Source organism: Crinia signifera, chromosome 4, assembly GCF_055691185.1.
Source record: "Crinia signifera chromosome 4, ASM5569118v1, whole genome shotgun sequence".
In the NCBI taxonomy this organism is placed as follows: Eukaryota; Metazoa; Chordata; class Amphibia; order Anura; family Myobatrachidae; genus Crinia; species Crinia signifera.
Window position 1 is genome coordinate 140,621,112 of NC_139220.1, and position 22,826 is coordinate 140,643,937.

The window sequence follows — 22,826 nt, forward strand, 5'->3', positions numbered from 1 at the left end:
GTGTTTATTTGAAAAAATATACTTTTTTCTTTTAATCAATAATTCCCCATGGTGTGGTATGGTAACTCTTAGAAAACAGAAATGGATTAAAAAAAATATACTGCATATTAAACATTTACTCATCTGTTCCTATGTCACAGGTCAAGTAAAAGCTGCAGAATGCTACACCTTTTGAAGATGGTATTAACAAAAATAGAAAAGGACTAGAAAACACATACTGTACATAGATCTGCATTAACAAGGATTGGTCCGAAAAAGACAGCATGCTTTTATACAAACAGATGTAGCGGCAATCACCTTTGCGGCTCTTGGAAAATGGTTCAGCTAGAAGAGGCGTGAATGAGATGCACGTGTGAGATGCTTTTGTGCCCCATTCACGGCAATGGACGTGCAAGCATGTGATCAGCATGCCAAGACAAGTCGTCTTGGTGTGCCAGCATTAACAATGACCACAACTCCATCTGTAAGTCTGAGAGAACGTCAAGCAATTGATCTTGTGCTGTATTAACAATGTATTAAAAAAAAGTTAACTTTTCCAACTTTAAGAAAGGTATATAATGTATCAATCCACATTCAAAATAGGAAAATACTACTTTATACACAGGTAGTTTTATTTTATCAATAGCTCTTTATTGCTGCCATGATATACAAAGGAAGAAGAGAGATTATATAGCACAGGAGGCCAAAATGTTGACTGCAAACATGCGACCAGGGGAATGGGGTTGAGTGGTGGCACGGGAGCAGGGCCGACGGGGAATGTCAGACAAAGGGAATACCTTGCCAGCAAAGATGGTGGACATGGAGAGAACTGCAGCCACCACCGACACTGAGGCTGCCACAGGACCTGCTGTGGCTGAGGGTAAGGAAGGGCTGGGGGCTCCAGTCTAACAGTCTTATGGGGAAGGTAGGAGGAGGAGAGATGGAGGCAGATGCTATTTAATGTTTTTTTTTGTTTGATGGGGGCCGATTTTCCTGTATCAGGGCAACTGTTTTTTCTTTTGTGTGGGGCAATGCATTCATTACTGTGGGAGCCAATGGGTTATTTTTTTAGTCACTACAAACGTCCCCTTTTGTATGCACCCCACCCTCTTTTTCAGGCATGAGTCTGCAGTGTGCACTAATACTTTGCAAAGGTGGATCACAAGGTTTTTGAGTGTTCAAAGTAGAGCCCAGATTCTAATAGTTTGGCCACCTCTGTGTTCAAAGTGTTCAGTTTCTGCAGTTTCTCTTCCCTTCCTGGAGTGTCGCTTCCTGATATGGTGCTTTTAGCACAGGTCTGGTCTACATATCAGGGCTGAAACACAGACCACTTTGTGCTAGTAACATCACAGCAGAGAGGAACTGCTCTGGTTTTGGAAGATTCAGGTATTATAAAGAACACTACTGTTCTATAACATGCTGGTAGCACACAAATAAAGTTGGCACCTGCCACTGTATCTTTAGGTGTACAAAAAGTACTGTTTTTTGTTGTATAACACCACTGTCTTTAAGTGGGGCTCAAAAGGGTCAAGTGGGTAGAGATATATATATATATATATATATATATATATATATATATATATATCTGGTGGTGGGTGGTCCGGCACTCCGCTCGATCAAATGTGAAGTGTTCCGGTGCCTTCAGCCATAAATGGATAGTAGCAGTGGGGGTTGCTGCGGCACGACAGAGGCTGAATTTATCATACAAAAAGCTTTAATGTGGTACAAACACACATCACGTGCCCGACGTTTCGGGGTCTATCATGCCCCGTTTTCAAGGTGAGAGATATATATATATCTGTATCATTTTAGCCTGTTATATAGAAGTGTTTAAGCAATGGTGTCCACATTTTTCAAAGGCTAAGACAAAATGCAGCATTGTAGGATTTATTACTGTATATTATACTGCTTTATTTCTGTATATCATTATGCGCATCTAAAGTAAGAACACTTATTTGTTCAGCATATAAATACAGACAAGCCCCCTTTTTCGACTGAGCCCCAATACTTGTGTCCTAAATGTTGCTCTTTAAAGCCCCCCAGACTTAAATGCTCTGTGCCCCTTCAAATCCTTAATCCAGCTCTGCAGTATAGGCCATATGGTCTAAATACTATGCAGCCTTTGCGACTCGCTCATCACACTCTCATAAGAACACATTTCCATGGGTCTATATAGCCCCCACCTGTTACCTCTCAGGAAAGGCACCATACATTTATGCTACCATGTGTCTAACTGTGTATTTTAATTCTGTACAAAGAAATGTGTGATGTGACAAGAAACAATGCTCCACTGTGTATGACATGGCCGCTGTGTTCATTTCGGAATCAGAACCTTTAATTTCAACATCAAAACAAGACAGCTTTACTTATAACTATCTTTTGAACAATATATGACATCTCTTGTTTTATACGATTAGGAAAAGTATCAAAACAGTACACAAATTTTTAATACGGAAATCCTTTCCAGTATTTGGTGCTTTGAATAACTACAAAACTAAATGACTAGATTTTGACTTGAGAACGGTTTTATTTTTTCAAATTCATGAAATAATTTACAAAAGAATATAACAGAATTTAGAACTTTAATATGATTTTATTTGAAGGACTTCATTAGTCAATGCTGTGTTGTAAGCCAAACAATAAAGGAAAAACAACAAATGATGTGCACGTTCTCAGTATAAAATGTCAACATTTCTCTTGGGCAGCATTAAACTTGAAGTAGTGATTACAATCCATAATCCATCAATAACAATATATTTTATTCAGCTGTTAACTTTCTCATAGAAATAAAACATTTTTATTTTATAATATCACAGAATATTGCAATAAAATGCAAGGTAAATAAGATTACTGATAAATCAGACCTTAAGAAATGATTATATCATGACAAAGCGTAAACATTGCCAGTCCTGTGCAGACATTAGTATAGGTACAACATCGATTGGCAGGCACCTCTTTTAATCTGGATAGGTAAGGCGTAGAGGAGGGGATAGACTTTGGGAGGGCTCAGTAAGTCTGTGGGGTAGAGTTAAGCCCTGTACACACACACATCAATATGCTTTTGATTTGATGTTAGATTCGATTTTCTATTAGATCTGTCATTAGATCTTTCCTCTTTCCATTTGATTTGGCATTAGATCTGTACTTTTGAATAAGATATCGAATTCGATATACATTCATGGTACATTGTACACATTCGATTTACTAGATCAAATTCGATATTTCCTTGGCTGCACAGTAAATTTTTCTGTTTGATTTTTGTAAAAACGGGAGCGTGCATCGAATCGAATGTAGATGGAGTGACCCAAAACCATTCGATTTCATTTAGGATACTATTCAATTGTGCTTTTATAAGCAAAATCGAATCGAAAATCAGGAAAAATCGATGCACGTGTACAGGGCTTTAGACTGGGAGAGGGGGTCAGACTGTGTGAGGTTTTAGTATGCATGGTGGGTTAGTAAGCAGGATGTTAGGCTGTAGGAGAAATTAATAATCTGGAACCATGCTGGAACCAAGGGTGCCAAATTATGGATGGTGTACCTATATGTATAACTGCATGTACTGCACACATCATATTTCTACTTCCTATGCTTCCAAATTTCAATTTTAACTGATTACAAAAGTTTTTTTCTGTAAGGACACATCCTCATCCAAGTCACCTGGGCTTGTAAGCATAAAAACTCTGCAATACAATTAGACATTCACACTGGAAAGATAAAAGTTGCACATACAAGGTCTACTTAGTACATGAATGGAGGTGTGACATATAAATAATTGCCCGTGTAATCAGTCTTTTGTTAAATTGTTCAATGTCATTGTAACTAGGGTGATTTACACAACAAATATAATGTTCTCCATTTGCAGAAATCAGGTGATTCACCTATGTGTGCGTTGCCTTTAATAACAAGGCAGCAAAACACCAAGGAACACATTGATAACATGATCTGTGCATAGGAAGTACGGCTTGTTAAAGACTTCGTACACAATATCTTGCTATGCAGTTTTGTTATGCCAATCTTTATGCGTTAAAAAAACCCAACTATTTTACAGACTCCCTGGGAGAAGTGATTAGCACACTTGGGAAGTGCAGCGGGTGTGCATCATGAATTGCATTCATTACTGCTATGACACATCACAGTGCACCAGTGGGAGAGGCCGTGATGATGGGATTCATCGCAAATTATGGTGTTAACACCCCCAACCTGTTCAATTTTCTGGGGAAGGGAGCTGATCTAATGGTGGGTACACACGGTTTGACTTCCACTATTTTTCTATTAGTTTTTCTTATAAGGGGTGTACACACGCTGTGATTTTGACAGATTTTGATTATAGAAGCGAAATCGAATCAAAATCAAATGGTTTTTAAGAAGCTTTCGATATCCGTATTTGATTCGAAGCGTGCAACCTCTTTCTCTATATCGAAAAGAAAAATAGACTGTACAGGCAAGGAAATACCAAATTTGATCAAGTAAATAGAATGTGTACTCTGTGCTTTGAATGCAAATTGAAATAGATATCGAATGCAAAATTGCACATTAGGGGGGAAATTTACTAAAGGAAATTTGTAAAAAAATAGGTGTATTTGTATCCAGAATCTTAGCACATCAATACGAATACGAATTGCCATATTTTCGGGATAGTAAATGTCAAAAATAAGTGTATTTCTGGATACAAATACACCTATTTTTTTTTACAAATTTCCTTTAGTAAATTTCCCCCTAAATGTGAAATCAAATGGAAAGCGAAGGCCAAATCGAAAGGAAGTGGATTTGGGGAAAATGAAATTAAATCAATGCGTGTGTACACACACCTATAGAAGCAAGATCGAATAGAAATAGAATGCACATCGAATGCTTTTAGTAGCATTCAATGCAGATTCTATCCCAATGCACGTTCATGTTTAGTGGAAATAGAAAAGTTTTGCCAGGCAAGACTATATATATATAGTAGAGATGTGCAGGTTTGGATTTACCGGGATCTCGAAACGGGATCTTATTGGCTATCCAGCTGTCACATGTTTTGGAGCCAAAACATATGACAGATGATAGTCAATAAGATCTTGTTTTAAGATCAGGGTAAATATGGATAAATTCGAACCTGTACTACGATATAGTAGAAATTTAATCAAAAGGCATATTGAATCGAAATCTAATCGAATTCCACATCGCACCATGTGTACCCACTATAAGAGGCTGATCTACTCTATTAGGAGTAGAGGAGAGCTCCAAACATTTCAGACTCATGAACATTCTGGGGGAATAGGCAAGCATGGTTTACAGTCTAGACATACATTTAAATCTTTACTTTATTATGGTGGGGGCACTTTAACTGCAAAACTGCTATACACAAACATCAGTGAATAAGGGTTTTAAACATAATCAGCCAAATTATCCTATATACATTTTTACACTGTACAATATAGCAATACATAAATGAAAAGTGCTAACTAAAATATTTAAATACAGCAATGATAAAGTACTTTAGGTGCATATTACATACATAACAGAGTCTAAGTTACAAGTGTTTGTATTCCCTTTTCATTCAATATTCCATTAATTTGGGGTAAACTGGAAGTGAACATAATGACAAAAGACAAACAATCTAAATATGCATTCAAATATCATACACTATGTCATGTAAAACTTTATCTTCATTAATGAAATATCATTGCTTCCCCTAAATTTGTATGGCGCCAAATTTATGCCTCATTAAGTATGCTGCAAGTAACAAATATAATATAGTGGTTTTATCAAGTAAACGTACACATATGAATGAGCCAAAGGCAGAAAAATCATTTTCCTGGAAACCTCAGCACCTAGATATGCATTTATACACTTTTATTGCTTGGTTGCATTAACCAATCTAGATACAAAATTTAGCCTAAAAAAGCCATTTTGCTGTCGCAAATTTTGGAATATGTCATGAAAAAAATATATTGCAGGTTATTTCAATGCACACAGAAAGACAGCAAATATAAGTTTCTTACAATACACAACAGAGAGGACAAAGATGCTGCCATGATGTGGCTGGACTTGATTTACCTATTTAATATTCAGTTTGCTGTAGCCCACAACAAGGTTACATCATCAACTTAGCACCTGCAGTATCTCAAGCAAACATCGTTTTATTCAATATATAATTCAGTAATTATTAAAGCAGGAGAGTTAGACAGGGCCAAAAGTTCATGAAGTAAAGTGTTATCAACTATTATCGTATTTTACTACAACTTCCAAATAGGTATCAGTCCAAAAGAATGAAACAAAAAAATGCCAGCATTAACCTTCTTATCTGTGTATACAGATATATATTCCGTGTGTCAAGTCACAAAATTTGAGTGCTATTCTGTATATTACAGTTGCCAATAACTATGTAGATGTCAGTTACTACCATGATCAGTAATATGGGTGCTGTAATAGTGGCAATGAGGATAGATTAAATTTTTTTTTTAAAAAGCTCAACAATTCTACATGTTAAGATTAGGTCTCACCAGACATGAGACATTCCTTTGCAGTGACTAGGTTTACATTCCTCTTCCTTTACCCTTTGTCCTCTGGGGATTTCTCCAGACACTTGTTTAACAAGGGCAGGGACAGATCTGTCTGCCTGTCGTACTTCCTTGGGTACATTTGACTTGCATATAATTATATACATTTAAACAAAACATACATATTTAGTGTTCTTTCTCCACGCACAGATGACTGATGAAAGTGTGAACGATTATACAAGATACAGTATTGACCAGATAAATTCCACACCAGAGTTACAAGTGAATGTGCATACCTAAACTTTCAAATTATAATATGAATCATGTTGATCACATATAGCTATAGACTTTTTAATCTGGTGTAATTTTGAATATCTCAAGGACATAATCTATAATAATAAATATACAATCTTAAATGTTCTCTCAAATCTTGGAAAACATTGGGTGCACCCCTTCATCGAAGAGGTTGCCTTAAGAGCCCCTTATTCCCTTAACTAATTTCCCCTATTCTACCCTCCCGCCTCTCAAGAGAAAAACAAAATCAGTAGTGTTTTATTCTACAGTGAAATTCAATATATCTTCTATCTTGTTAGCTGGCCAACCACTTTGAGAAGGGTCTTATTTTCTTGTTTTAGCTGCTTATTTTCATCCTCTATATCATCCAAATCCTTAGAAACAAAAAGAAGAGAGGCATTCAATAAAAATATTCTTTGTACAACATTAGCATAAAATTGATTGTAAACCAAATCCTTATTTTAAAATACAGACAGACAGTAATATGCATCTGGGAATCTAAAACAAAAAATGCAATTATATTTCTAGAAAGGCTACACAAGGGTGATCTGGCAAAAGGAAATATCGAGAAGGATATTAAGGATATTTATTGCATTTGCTTTTGTCCCCCTCTTTTAAACAGTTGCTGTTTAGAATTAGCACCATTGGTGCACCACCATCAGGGAGCACACCCCACCCGCCTGGCTCCCCCGTCTCTCACATCCCCGGCGATCATTCTCCAGATTGCAGGATTCTCCTGCCGGTGCCCCCCACCGACACCAGGCCCCGCTCTGGGAAGCTTGTGGCCGCTCAGGAGCCCTCGGGCGATCATGTGTTAGGGCACCTGAACACGCGGATACCGAGCGCCCGAACACCCAAGCCCTCCCCCCTAGTGGCTCTGAACTTCCCTGAGCGCCAAGCAGACGGAAACAGCCAAAGCCGGCAACAGAAGCCCCATGGGAGCAGGGGCTGATGCAGAAGACCAGTGGCTGCAGCTTGAGTGGTATTTCTGAGACAGTTTGTCGTGCCCCAGTAAAACCATCACTCAAGGGGATTTATCTGTCCAATCTGTCTGGTGAGAACAAAAATCTGTAATGTATGGGAGCAAACAATAATCAACCGGTCTCTCCCAAATGCTGGAAAAGGACAAAAAAATATTGTTTGGAAAAAATCTGTTAAATCAAATGGATTTAACCAATTTGTCTGGACAACCATGGCCAGTTTTCCAGTGTTTGGGAGCAAATGGTTGATTGTCAAATACTTTCATACATTACCATATTTTTGTTCTCACAGACAGACTGGAAAGGTAAATCTTTAGGTCTGTACCCAGCTTTACTTTAATTATTCCACCTGGCCTCCGATCCCATGCGATATTTCATTGTATAAGCACTCCTGTGCATTTAATATGAACATAGCATCGCACGGCACTATACACGCTGCGCGATCCGATGCAAACGCGATTTCACTACGAAACCATAACGGTACACGCTGCGCGATCCGATGCAAACGCGATTTCACTACGAAACCATAACGGTTTTTTCATTACAGGAAACCGTTCTAGTTCCCTCTCTCCACCCCTCAGATGTCAATGAACACTGGGACTTATCATAATTAGAACAATTACACAATTTTTTGACAACCACTTAACCACCATAGGTCTCATTTTATACATATGAATGATTCCTCTCATTTGCTCCTCAGAAGGAGGTCAACATTTTTTTTGTTAAAAAAACAAAACAGTAATTTCAGTTAATCTGAAAAATACACAAAACTAATGTAGACACAAAAAAGCACGAGTGTCCAAAAATACAGTTGTGATAAATGTTCATGGACAGTCTACGTCACACCCACCCTTTGGTCCCTTCTATAAAAAAACTAAATATGTTCCACAACACCATAAAACAGCTGTCTGTATGCTCCCTGGAACTCAATATGTAATGTAATTGAGCAATTCTGTCTGGCTCCATGTACAAGAATTGTTATTTGATAAATGCCTGTCTACTTATATTAGACTTTTTCCCCCTAGTTCATTTTAATAGAATCAATTAAAATAGCCAAACAATGTCCACATTAATAGACTCAGAATAGTAACTTATCCGCTTATATGCAGGGCTCACCGGGAGTACACAGGATAAAACAGCACAGCACAGTAAGGAGTAACATGTTGTTCTCTAACAACATATACTATTTATTGCTCCAAATATACCACTTGGGAGTACATGAGGATAACTACTCCCAGTGAGCCCTGCATATAAGTGGATACATTACTATTCTAGTAATGTGGACATTGTCTGTATTTGAATTGATTCTATTTACATGACATTGTCTTGCTGATGATTACCCCTGGAAGGTTTATTGTATTTTTGGTACTTGTGTAGTTTCACGGCGCCACCGCGCTCACAGTCTGTGTCTGAAACTTGGCAGCCTGCCAGACGCTCTGTGTTTACTGTGCGCGTGCCGCTCTAGCTGTTCTCAGCGCAGCGCGTGGCTGCTTTCCTTATGTTAGCTACGTTATCAGCATAGCGCTGGGCAGCAGCAGTGCACCCAGCGCTGACAGGTCACTGTGGTACTGGTAGTTCCACAGTGAAATAGGCAGTCCAGCGCACCGCTGACAACCCTGCAATTTATACGCTAAAGCGTCTAAATCCAGACTCCCTGAACTGGACACCCCGGCAATTTAGAAGTCTAGATTTAGACAACTAAATCCAGACTCCCTGCAAACCGCTAAGATGGGGGCATCTAAATTTAGACACTAAAGCGTCTAAATTTAGTAGCATCTAGGGGTATACTATTAAACCTGTTCACAATGACACTAGTCGACATAACAGCTGTCGACCTTGTTAATTCCACTATCCACGCCAACCCGAAGCGTGGCGAGCGCACGCGGATACCTTCACAGGTATCCGCGTCCCCTCGCGGACTTCACAGGTATCCGCGTCCGCTCGCCACGCTTCGGGCTCGGTGGCACTTTATAAAATCAACTCCACACCGACGTGGATAGTAGGGGTATGAAAAGGTCGTAGGACGCGTACCGCCGCCCCTCGCGGGCTCGCTGCGCTCGCCACGCTTCGGGTTGGCGTGGATAGTGGAATTAACAAGGTCGACAGCTGTTACGTCGACTAGTGTCATTGTGAACAGGTTTAATAGTGTACCCCTAGACCCTACTAAATTTAGATGCCCCCATCTTAGCGGTTTGCAGGGAGTCTGGATTTAGACGTCTAAATCTAGACTTCTAAATTGCCGGGGTGTCCAGTTTAGCATCTAAATTGCCGGGTTGTCAGCGGTGCGCAGGACTGCCTATTTTACTGTGGAACTACAAGTACCACAGTGACCTGTCAGCGCTGGGTGCACTGCTGCTGCCCAGCGCTATGCTGATAACGTAGCTTACATAAGGAAAGCAGCCACACGCTGCGCTGAGAACAGCTAGAGCGGCACGCGCACAGTAAACACAGAGCATCTGACAGGCTGCCAAGTTTCAAAGTTTCACTGTGCGCGCCGTGGGGCCATGAAACTACACAAGTACCGTATTTTTATATTGTAAAATAAAGGTTTTAAACTTAAATTGATTCATATGTATTATTATTATTATGTATTAGTGCTGCATAATAGTGTGCTTTTTCAGTTTTTGGAGGCTGGTATACTTCCATTACTGTGGCAGCAGATATACATACTCTAGTCAACCACCTGCTCTAGAGTCTAAAGGGGGTATTCAATCTAGGATCATGGCTGTCTATCCCATACTGGCCATTTTGCGGTCAGCCCGACAGCTGAACGTCAGGCGGGATTCAATGTCCCGCCTGCCGATCGGTGCAAAGGGGGCGTGGCCGTGAAAACAGACGTAGATTGTCACCACTATTTCCCCCGTCGGAAATAGCGACGGCACATTGAATACCCCCCTAAGACATTTTTCCTAAAAGTTTTCCCCCTAGTAGCTGTCAGGGCCGCCGAGATGTATGCCGGGCCCCGGTAAAATTTTGGGGATGTGGCCTATTTGTGAGAGGCGTGTCCACCCCCGCGATTAGGCCATGCCCCCCAAAATGTTTAGAGGGTGTGAAAAACACTCTAGGGGGGTGTTATTGCCCCCCCCCCCCCCAACAAGCAGCAGCAGCACAAACCTACAGCATGTGCTGTGCTGTCAGTGAGACGCTCATGCTGTCAGAACAGCACATGCTGTAGAGGTGGGTGACACATTAACACAGTTGTTCAACCTGCCATATTGTACTGTACACACAAAAGCAACTTGTCTTGCGCAGTCTCTAATACCACTTTCAGACAGAAGTGTCCCAGCCTGACCCCCCTTTTCTCACAGTTAAGCAAATTACCGGGTTAGAAATTCCGGTACTCTTTACTTAGCACGGCGCCACCGATCAAAATCGTGGTCATCGCGGGGTAAAAATCGCGGTGATCGCGGTAATCGCGGGCATCGCGGGTAAAATTGGATGGTCGCGATGCCCGCGATGACCGCGATCACCGCGATTTTCCCATAGGGAACAATGTTAAAAAAGGCTGATTGACCGCGATTTCACTGTTAAATGGCTCAATTGACCCGATTTGGCCATATTAACCCTGAATTAGGCCCAATTAACCCTTAAATGTCCCCAAAAAATTTTAACGCCACCCCACGATCCACGCGAACCCGAAGCGTGGCGAGCGCAGCGAGCCCGCGAGGGGCGGCGGTACGCGTCCTCCGACCTTTTCATGCCCTACTATCCACGTCGGCGTGGTGTGAGAATATAATAGTGTGGCGAGCGCAGCGAGCCACCGAGCCCGAAGCGTGGCGAGCGCAGCGAGCCCCGCGAGGGGACGCAGATACCTTCACAGGTAGACGCGTCCCCTCGCGGGCTTCACAGGTGTCCGGGTCGCCACGGACACCTGTGAAGCCCGCGAGGGGACGCGTCTACCTGTGAAGGTATCCGCGTCCCCTCGCGGGGCTCGGTGGCTCGCTGCGCTCGCCACACTATTATATTCTCACACCACGCCGACGTGGATAGTAGGGCATGAAAAGGTCGGAGGACGCGTACCGCCGCCCCTCGCGGGCTCGCTGCGCTCGCCACGCTTCGGGTTCGCGTGGATCATGGGGTGGCGTTAAAAAATTGGGGGGACAATTAAGGGTTAATGGGCTCTGTGGCCCATTTAACATTGATTCCTATGGCCAAATCGGGTTGATTGAGCCATTTAACACTAAAATCGGGTCCATCGCGACTTTTAACATTGTTCCCTATGGGAAATCGTGAGCATCGCGTCGCGGGCATCGCGGGTACGTTTATGGCCGGCCGCGACGCGACCGACACGATTTTTATGTTTTACATTGATTTCAATGGCAAATCGGGGGCATCGCGTCGGTCGCGTCGCGGCCATACATTAATGTACCCGCGATGCCCGCGACGGGCGCCGCACTAAGTAAAGAGTACCGAAATTCCTACCCGACAATTTGCTGAATAACATGGGTATTTCTTCTGTGTGAAAGGGTCAACCTGGGTAAAAAATCCCAGGTCCTCAACCCTGGTAAATCCCTGGATCAGACACCGTAGATTTACGACCTGGGTTGACCCTTTCACACAGAAAAAGAACCCATGATGAACAGCAAATTACCTGGTAGAACTGCTTCACCCGGTAATTTGGTTTCCTGTGTGAAAGGGGTATAATAGACATGAAGAGTAATGGTATAACCTGTTATTATATAAACAGAATATACACAACGTAACTGTTAGTTTTTTTATTATTCCCAAGACGATAGTATTTATATGGTAAATAACATACATACTGTACTTACTCTGTTTAGTAAGTCGATTTCTTCCTTCATTTTGATAACTAATTCTTCTTTGTCTTGCATTATTTTCACTAACCTTAGATTTTCTTGCCTCTCTTTTGCTAGCTCCTGTAAAGCACACAACAAATGTGAATATATTTTGTATCCCAGTCGTGCATCCCAAAATGCAGGCAGTTGATTTGGATGATAAAATATCTTACCCTTTCCAGCTCTTCAATCTTTTTTTCAAAGGAACTACCCTGCCCAGAATTTACAGAAGAAACAGTGTCTCTAGCATAGCGATTGCATGTTGTCCGATCATTGCTGGTGTAACGATTTAGGACGTCATCATCGGGTGCATTGTTTGTGCTATGAAAAAAAAGAATAATTTCCTTTACATTCAATCAAGAACATACACTAAACATGTAAGGAATATTAAACATGTAATGCCAATTATGACATTTAATGGGATTGAGAAAATATACCAAGTTTCCCACTTTAATAATTTATTGTCTTATGAACAAAATGTGGGGAGGGGCGGATTCTTTTTAGCTGTCTTTATAATGCCAGATTCTATTTTTATTGTGATATATATATACAGTATATATATATATATATATATATACAGTATATATATATATATATATATATATATATATATATATATATATATATAGCACATTGTTATTCTATGGCTACAACTGTATGTAATGCAAAACACTAGCAGAACTAGGTCATGGCTACACCTGCTTTATTGGAATAAATATACACATTTAGCATTAGATACAGGAGGAAATGTAAACTCCAACATATAAGGTAATCTTCAGATGGAGACTGCTTCAGATTTATTCATGTTCAAGAACAGCGATCCTGTACAGTAGTGACACCATGGTAAGTACAGAGATACTTTGCATGAGGGTACAAAAAGACACCTCACGTGTTAAAACAAACATTGATTCTTTTCCCACTACTAGGGGAAGCGGTACATCTGTCAGAACAGACTTAGGTCTACAGTCATTAGGTCGACCCGGAAGGTCGACTGGCCCCAAGGTCGACAGGGTTAAAGGTCGACATGGGTCAATGTCGACAGTAATTAGGTCGACATGAGTTTTTCACAGGTTTTTTACCCGAATGTCGACCCAGTCGACATGGACACAGTTGGAGTTGAAGCGCAGCCCCTCACATCGCTCGCAATGCTTCGGGCACGGTGCCTCGCTACGCTCGGCACACTATTTTATTCTCCCACCATGCCCTAGTGGATGGTAGGGCATGAAATACCGCCTGTCGGCTCAAAAAACAGTGAAAAACTCATGTCGACCTTGGCCCATGTCGACCTTTAATCCTGTCGACATTGGGGCCAGTCAACCTTCCGGGGTCGACCTAATGACTGTCGACCTAAGTGTGATCTGACAGATGACCGTTTCCCCTACTAGGAGATAGAGCTTGCTTCTTAGCAAGCCCCTGCTGTCCAGCATTTTATTTGCATTCAGACAGCAGTCAATTGATATATCAAATGAATGAAGGGACAAACAATTTGTGACAAATAACTAAAGATGTAGCCATGCTCATCATTGCCATGACAAGCAGGGCGGTTGGCACGACCCCATTGCTATGCACGAGCATCTAATTCACTCCTGCAGCTCATAAAAAAAAGCACTGAGTGGTTATGTTGCAGCATGTTAATTTGTGCCACAGGTACAATTTTGGTGCAACTGCCGGTTTGAGGCAGCAATGGGAGTGGCTACATCTGTACCTGATCAAAATATGTGGCAGATCTGATGAAAATGTCCATTGTTTATTGAGTCCACTCCATGGTTATTTAAGTTGATCAGACCATCATTCTGTTGGCTAATTGGGAGAATAGATGCTCACTGTCCCATATGGCTAGCTCAAGATGCATTTTGTACAAAAAATATACAAATGATTGTAATTCAACCAATACATGTTTAGACTATAAAGGGTAAATCAGATTCTGTCTATCATTTTCTAGGATACAATAGAGAAAGGATAGACAGACTATGATTGGTTGCTATGGGTAACAATTCCCTTTTTTTCAATTTTAGAAGCTTTAGTAAATGTATCCCTAAATGTGAAACATTTAGATACACAGGTTTATTAGAATTTACCTTTAAATAATTACAATACCTCTTAAAATTATATATTCTGAAAATACAGGGGGGTACCAACAAATCATTTCCTAACTTATTATTTTTTTTAAAAGCCTCTAAAATATAAAGAGGAGGCTGATCGGCAAAAACTTTATCAATCACAATTTTATCTCTTTCTATGCTTTGATGAAAACCCACATACAAGGGATGCGGGACCATTTGTCTACAACAAGAAGATAGACAGCCATTAGGTCGACACCATTAGTTCGACAACTCAATAGGTCGACATGCCTTTAGGTCGACATGTCATTAGGGCGACATGCCATTAGGTCGACAGTCAAAAGGTCAACATGGTTTTTTCCACAGTTTTTTACCCAAATGTCGACACAGTCGACATGGACACAGTTTGAAGTGAACCGCAGCCCCTCGCATTGCTCGGTTCGCTATGCTTCGGCCACGGTGCTACGCTGCGCTTGGCACACTATTATAATCTAACTCCACGCCGTAGTGGATGGTAGGGCATGAAATACCGCCTGTTGGCACATGTCAGCTCAAAAAACAGTGAAAAAAACCATGTCGACCTTTTGACTGTCGACCTAGACACTGTCGACCTAATGGCAGTGTCGACCTAATGGCATGTCGACCTATTGAGTTGTCGAACTAATGGTGTCGACCTAATGGCTGTCTATCTTCTTGTTGTAGACAAATAGTCCGGATACCCATACAAGCACTACTAACCGAAAATACATTTTAACATACCTACATACTGTAGTAAGATATTGTTGCGTATTTAATGCAATTTATAAACAGACACTCGCATTTAGAATTATCTCAAACAAAAAGAAGTTTAGTGGCTATAACAGCTTATGCACAATAAACATTTTGTTTGAAGCAACTGTAAATTGAAAAGCAAAAACAACTGCAAGAGTTCTACCATTATGAATGTAACTATGCCAACTGCCAAAATAGATTTTCCTAGTGAGACTATATAAGACAGTGTACAGAAGCCTCAGTCAGAACAACATTTGTCTTTTTCATAGACAAAATGAATGAAAATGCCAAGGTTAATATTGTTTAACTCGGGCTTGCACTGGAGATAAAGAAATTGCCAATAAAAAGTACAGTACAACAATATTAGCTGCCAGTCACACTGTAAAATTTCTATGTATCATTGTAAATAAAATATAGGTAGATTGCCTTATCTCATTACCTATTGTATATTTTAAGAAATATTGTCCGATAAAACTAAAAGGTGCACTCTTATTTTCCCACAAATAGGTATCGGATCTAGTCATTTACAAGGGTTGGAAATGCCTTTCAAGTCTTGCCTGTTAAATATAAACTTACTACAGTACATACTTGACTGCAGCATATCTTGTTTCATAGATTATACAAATTCCTCATTATCCAAAATATGTTCCAGACAGCCTTCTGAAACCAGTATTTTCAGAATGTTCCCCACCTGAAAAGTGCACTGCATTCCATTAGATGCCTTAGGCCAGACATAAGCGCAAGTACATTTTGTAGGGTTAGTTTTCATAAGAACTGAGATGACAATTCTAAATTAGGGGTGGGATGTTCTTAGGGAAAAGAGTGTACCTGGGCAACAAATTAACTTTTACATGAAAGCCATGTTTAGTGTAGATATGTCTGGTTGGGATTGCGGTTATGCAAGCTGTGTACATACAAAGATCTAAGCCAGGCCCAGCCATATTCTGCTGTGCCTGTGCACAAAACTATAAACTGACACTCGTCTTTACTGTGGGAGAGGTTTTGGGATGAAATGTAATAGGGTCAGAGAAGCAGAAAGTGAGAGATTTGGTATGAAATCTCCAGTTTTTTTTAAAGTGGCAATCATTTACACGACAAAACCGGTATGATTTTGCGGTGTAAATGATCGGCACTTTAAAAAAAACCCCTGGAGATTTATTACCAAATCTCTCACTTTCTGATTCTCTCAACGTATTACATTTCACCCATGTGCTCAATGCATATGCAAAAAACACAAGGGTGTTAATTTTTTACTAGGAACATGATACATTTCCAGGGGATACATTTCCATAAATCTCCTTTAATCAGGTTTGCCACCTAAAATACAGATGGAGCGAGCTCCATCTTTGCAGGGGCAAACCGCCAGCCGTCGCCAGGGGGTGTGCACACGAGATGCTTGCGCATCCCATGGCGACAGAGCTCCCCCCGCCATCATCGACTATGCCCATCGCCGCCCCTGACCCCCCCTCTAACCCTGCCCGTCTCCCTGAAGCGGAGACAGACAGGGTCCCGCTGCCCAGCCGCTGAGAGACTGGGACTCGCGTTTGCGTGAGATGCACGCACGTCCCAGTCTGATGGAGTCCCTCTCCACCGGCTCTCGCCATCTGAGACAGTCTGGTGAGAGCTGAGCAAAGAAGAGAGGGGCTCCCATCTGTACACAATACATAATATGTCTGTCACTTTGGAGTCTTTAATTCCTCCCAGATTATTACATATCATGCCATGTTTTTCCTGGGAATTGACATGTTCTACTCAGTTTGCAACAGAATTTGCTGTAATTTTGAATATGTTAGATCTTGAATTTGTTGATCTTGCTTAAGGGATTCTGAATAAAGACATTTTATAAGAAATAAGTAAATCTGCATAGCATCTATTATGCCAGATACCACATGCACACATTTCACACTGCCCTACCATGTGCCATGAGCAGGGCATAAACAGCGTTACCAGCCAATGCTGATAGAAATGCTGAGTGGAGCAGATAGAGAACATAACATAGAAGAGGTAAGCACAATATTAAAGTATATATGGCTCCAGATTGAGTTCTGCAGGTTATTCCTGGCATGAGTTCGGGTTATGCGAGTTGATCAGGGCATGAGATGTGGCACTGCAATTGAATCTCTTCATCTCAATCTTTGTACCAGTTAGGGCTACTCAAACACCTTAACAGGCTTACCATTACTAGTCAAAGGTTTACTTGTAGTATTCTTTTACCCCATTTTTTTATTTCCAATAGTAGCTTTTACCATACACCCATACAAATTATTTTATTTGATCACTATGCCTCTAGTATTAATCACGTATCCCAACTGTGACCTGTGCTGTTTATAGATATTTTACATAAAATTACATCCTGTGCTTGACATGGCTTTAAATGGAAAGCAACAATTCTTCGTTGTAGCTCTGTCGAGGGCAGTAAAATGAGATTCCCACAATAAAATGTTCAAATAGGGAAAACATAACTAACATTTCATGTTTTTCATTAAAAACAGAGGATCATTATATTTAACCACTTCATTTCAGAACATCAATTTGCTACCATATTGTGAGTGAAACACTGTAGTCATATGTGTCACGGTTATGTACTAACACCGCCTTCATACTTTTAGGCACTACATTGTGTGCAACAGAAGGAAACGTGTGGACTGGCTCGCTTCTGATCAACAACACAGCTTGGCAGGCAATTCTGTATAAGAATACTGTTCTGCTGCTGTAAGTGCCAGGCTTCCAAACACATTATCAGAACTGGAATTTAGAAAACTTTGTTTTGCCATATTTAGACATGTTCCTTTCTATTGGGTATTTTTTCATTTTTATAGTAAAATGATGATCTTAAATTAATGCAACAAGTGCCAAAAATGTGAAGGTTTTTTGGGGTCGTTTCTAAGTGAAGTCAGTCTTTTCAAATCTAAAACGGGAACAGGCTTATGCAAAAATAATAACAATAATAATAGCTACGGCAAGAACAAAATGTGAATACAAGTAATGGCACATTTCTGCTCCTTCACATTCCATAACCCCATTTCATACTTTTTCCCAAACTTAAGCAATCAGCTTTGTTATAAAAAAATAGTAATAACATATTGCTCTAAATTGTCATTTTGTTTCAGCCACAAATTTTTGCTTTGATTTATACTACTAAGAAATAAAAAAGTTAGAATGAGAAATCTGCATCATTCTAATTATAAATCATGTTGTCTGTAATGGGCAAAACTGTAACAAGAACAGAATTAAACAAGTATTGTTCGTATGATATATTATAAGTTCAAGAGCAAGTTTTAGTTGCTCGATAATGGTGCTTCATAGAAACATCGGAAAATAATGCACAGAAAAATGTTTTAGGTATATTTAAAATTGGTAAAAGCATAATACATGAAAAGCACATATAAAATGCATCACTAAAAACATGTATAACGGACACAATTTTTAGAGCAGTATTAGTTATTTCTCTAGTACTGTATGTGTGCGAATGATAACTTCATGGTACCTGACTATAGAATTGTATCAGTACCACTTTTTGGGAGTATTACCTATACTTCATTCCCAAGGCTCTGTCCATGGTGCTAATAGGGCCGACCAAATTAGTCAATCAAAAATAGAAGATACAATGAATTAGATGTATTTAATGAGGTTATGGAGGAGAAACGATACTAGACCATGATGTTATGTGTGCTGATATTAGTGTCCTAAGTTTGTCCAGTCACCTGGAGGCAAGGGATCCAGCCTTTTATCAAGTCTTGATAAAAGGGTTGATACCCTGAAACGTTGACAAGCAATTCCCTTTCTTCTTGTAGTTCTTTTTAGATGGATCCGTATGACGTCCTTTTTTGGACTTGTAATATATATATATATATATATATATATATATTCTGTGTGGTGACCGGCACTCCCAAATAGCAGGCTCAGTATATGCTAGCCTGGTGCCTTCCAGCATGGACCCTCCGGTCCTGTCATATGGGGTAGAGATCAGGCGGCACTCACGGACTCAATTTCTTGTGCAAAATGTTGTTTTATTTGTCCAAATAAATGGACAAATAAAACAACATTTTGCACAAGAAATTGAGTCCGTGAGTGCCGCCTGATCTCTACCCCATATATATATATATATATATATATATATATATATATATATATATATATATATATATATATATATATATATATATATATATATATAGTAATTTGATAGATGCGGCACTCCACTGACCAAATAAATCGCAGACAAGCCGGTGCCCGCCGACAGGTGTATCCAAAGATACTAGTAGACAGTGTGTGGTGCGCGGTGGCACTCGAATAAATGAGACAGACTGCAGGGATAATCCCAATGTTTCAAGACCTTTCGGTCCCTTTATCAAGGTCTTCTGCACCTTGATAAAGGGACCGAAAGGTCTTGAAACGTTGGGATTATCCCTGCAGTCTGTCTCATTTATTCGAGTGCCGCCGCGCACCACACGCTATATATATATATATATATATATATAATATATATATAAGGTAAGTAGGTGCGGCACTCAGCTTTCTCATCCAAATAAGGAAATGACGACAGGAGCAAGTCGACGTGTCGTGTCAACGTTTCAGTGCTTTTATTTGTGCACTATCATCAGGATACCATCAAGTATCATCAAGGTACCAAAGGTTCCTTTGAAAAAGTTGTCTGTGGACGACGAAACGCGTCAGGCCAAGCATATACAGCCTATCAATTTGGGATTACAAATAAGAACCTTACTTGGACCAGCTCTCCATTTCACCACATTTCCCACTGTTGGACATTTACTGGACATTTCAAGGGACACCACCACCTGCTATTACATCTGGAGCTACCGCATCAAGGACTGAACCCCAGGATCCATTAAAATCTGGATCAGGTCCCAAGAAAACTCCAGCAGGTTTATGGACACCCGCCATTCCAGTCTCCATTGATTCACGTGGGAGATTGTCACACTCCACCCCAGGAGAGTATTTCTAGGAACAAGTGAGATACCTCCATTTGCATACAAGTTATCTTTGCATCCCAGATTAGGCTGTATATTTTTATTGTAATACGAAATACGCAATTGCTTTTTAAACCAATTCAATATCTTAATTTTTATTAATAGTAAATAAAATATTTGTGATACCCAATTGGTCTTATATAATTTTTATGTAAGCGCTCCACCACCTGTTTGTTTTTTCCCTTCTCTATTTTCTGGGGGCTGACCTCCCCAAGGTGTGAGCAGCTTGTCAAACAACCCACCTCAAAGCGCCTGTTTATACCGTTCCACCTAGGTGGTCCAGTATATATACTTTGTTAAACTGCAGACATAGTTACATTGGCCTCTTGAGCATTATCCGATCAAAGCTTATTTGAACAATAGAGACCTCACTGCAAAACTGCACAAAAGACAGGACCCCTTTACAAAGTCTATGTACGCTGTATGGGCTTGAGTTACTTTTATTATTCCCCATATTCGCCCTTCTTTCATCCTTTACGAAGATGTTGGGTTTCCTTTGTATGTGTGTCTTCATATTATTCTCTTCTTCACTTCTTGGTCTGTTTATTGTCTATTGGCTTCATATTTCTAAATAATCTATAAGCGCAATAATATGTTAACCTAGCAACCTAATTTCAAAGTAGCATAACACTTTACTGCAAAACAATACACTGCTATTGATGAAAAAACTATTTCTGCTATGATTTGGTTCAATTCATATAGTATGACATTTCTGTTTTATCCACAATAAAGAATGATTGTAATACAATGAAGTACATTATGTTCAGTTCCAACTTGGTGAAATCTTTCACACCTTTTTAAAGGTTATACTTATGCTATTAGTTTCATGACCACACAAAATTTAAAGAGTGCTCAACATAAATGTTGCTAAAACAGGAATTTATCTCTGCAGAAGTATTGTCAGGCGAGATGCAGCAAAAGTTAAAATACATCCAAACCAGGTATGGCTGTGCTCCGCATATGTACCAAGCCTGGAATTCAATGCATTCCAGGGCTTGGATGTGGTGAGCAATGCTATCTACAGATCAGTATTTCCCTATAGTAGCCTATGAGCCTGTGTCACGTTTTACAGCTATATGGGATCCAATCGTTAATAAACTCTGACATACATGCAGAGAATGGTGGTATTGCAATGCTTGCTGTATCTAAACCATTGGCTGGTATTAAATTAGCACCAATCCTTTTTCTCCCAGAAAAAAAAAATGGGCTAATTTTTGACTAGTAGTTGTTGGGCTATCGTTTTGACCCATTCTGATGCGATAACTCATGGAATCCAGGAAAGGAAAAGTTCCTGGACCCATGTGTTATCATGGCTTTTAGGGCTGCTGGCTTTGGGGTTAATTGGATAACCCTGGTGAATTCATTAGCCACTGTATTTAAGACTGTTGACTTTAAAGCAATTATCTTTCAAACAAGGGTGCACCTAGTCTTTAGGTACTGCAATGGGAAGATAGAAGCTAGTGACCTCTTATCTATAATATCCTGTCTCGGAGGGCATAGTTAGCATTTGCACAAAATATTACTAATAGAAAATGCACAAATTCTGCAAACTATGTAGGAGCAATTTCGGTACTCTTTACCTAGAAGGGCGCTTATCGCGGGCATTGCATGTACATCACATGCCATTTGCGATGCGACCGATGCGATGCCCGCGATTTTACATAGAAAACCATGTTAAAATGTAAATTGCGTCGCTCGCATCGCATGCGGCCAAAAAAATCGCATGCGATGCGACCGACGCGATTACCGCGATTTTACATAGGGAACAATGTTGAATGGGTCAATTGACCCGATTTAACATTGGGAACAATGTTAAATGGCACACAGACCCCAAATAGCCACCCTGGGCCCCCCCCAATTGTTAACACCACCCCACGATCAACGTGTACCCGAAGAGTGGCGAGCGGCGGCGGTACGCGTCCTCCGATCTTTTCATTCCCCCACTTTCCACGTCGGCGTGGAGTTGAGAATAGATAGTGTGGCGAGCGCAGCGAGCCACCGAGCCCGAAGCGTGGCGAGCGCAGTGAGGTATCCGCGTCCCCTAACGGGGCTCCCTGCGCTCGCCACGCTTCGGGCTCGGTGGCTTGCTGCGCTCGCCACACTATCTATTCTCAACTCCACGCCAACGTGGATAGTGGGGGTATGAAAAGGTCGGAGGACGCGTACTGCCGCCCATCGCGGGCTCGCTGCGCTCGCCACGCTTCGGGTTCACGTTGATCGTGGGGTGGCGTTAACAATTGGGGGGGCCCAGGGTGGCTATTTGGGGTCTGTGGGCCATTTAACATTGTTCCCAATGTTAAATCGGGTCAATTGACCCATTTAACATTGTTCCCTATGTAAAATCGCGGTAATCGCGTCGATCGCATCGCATGCGATTTTTTGGTCGCATGCGATGCGACCGACGCAATTTTTTTACATGCGATGCCCATGATCAAAATCGTGGGTGCCCTTCTAGGTAAAGAGTACCGCA

At 40.6% G+C, this 22,826-nt stretch overlaps 1 protein-coding gene across 2 annotated transcripts in view; it reads right to left on the reverse strand.

Moving 5' to 3' along the window:
- Positions 1 to 2,733: 2,733 nt before the first annotated feature.
- Positions 2,734 to 22,826, reverse strand: part of PAWR (pro-apoptotic WT1 regulator) — a 181,642-nt gene continuing 161,549 nt past the window's right edge. For both annotated transcript variants that reach the window (XM_083182620.1, XM_083182621.1), the window contains exons 5-7: positions 12,708 to 12,855; positions 12,511 to 12,615; positions 2,734 to 7,132 (exon numbers count right to left, since the gene is read on the reverse strand). In XM_083182620.1, the coding sequence (XP_083038746.1) occupies positions 7,046 to 7,132; positions 12,511 to 12,615; positions 12,708 to 12,855 (340 nt within the window). In that variant the 3' untranslated portion in view covers positions 2,734 to 7,045. The remainder of the gene's footprint in view (positions 7,133 to 12,510; positions 12,616 to 12,707; positions 12,856 to 22,826) is intronic.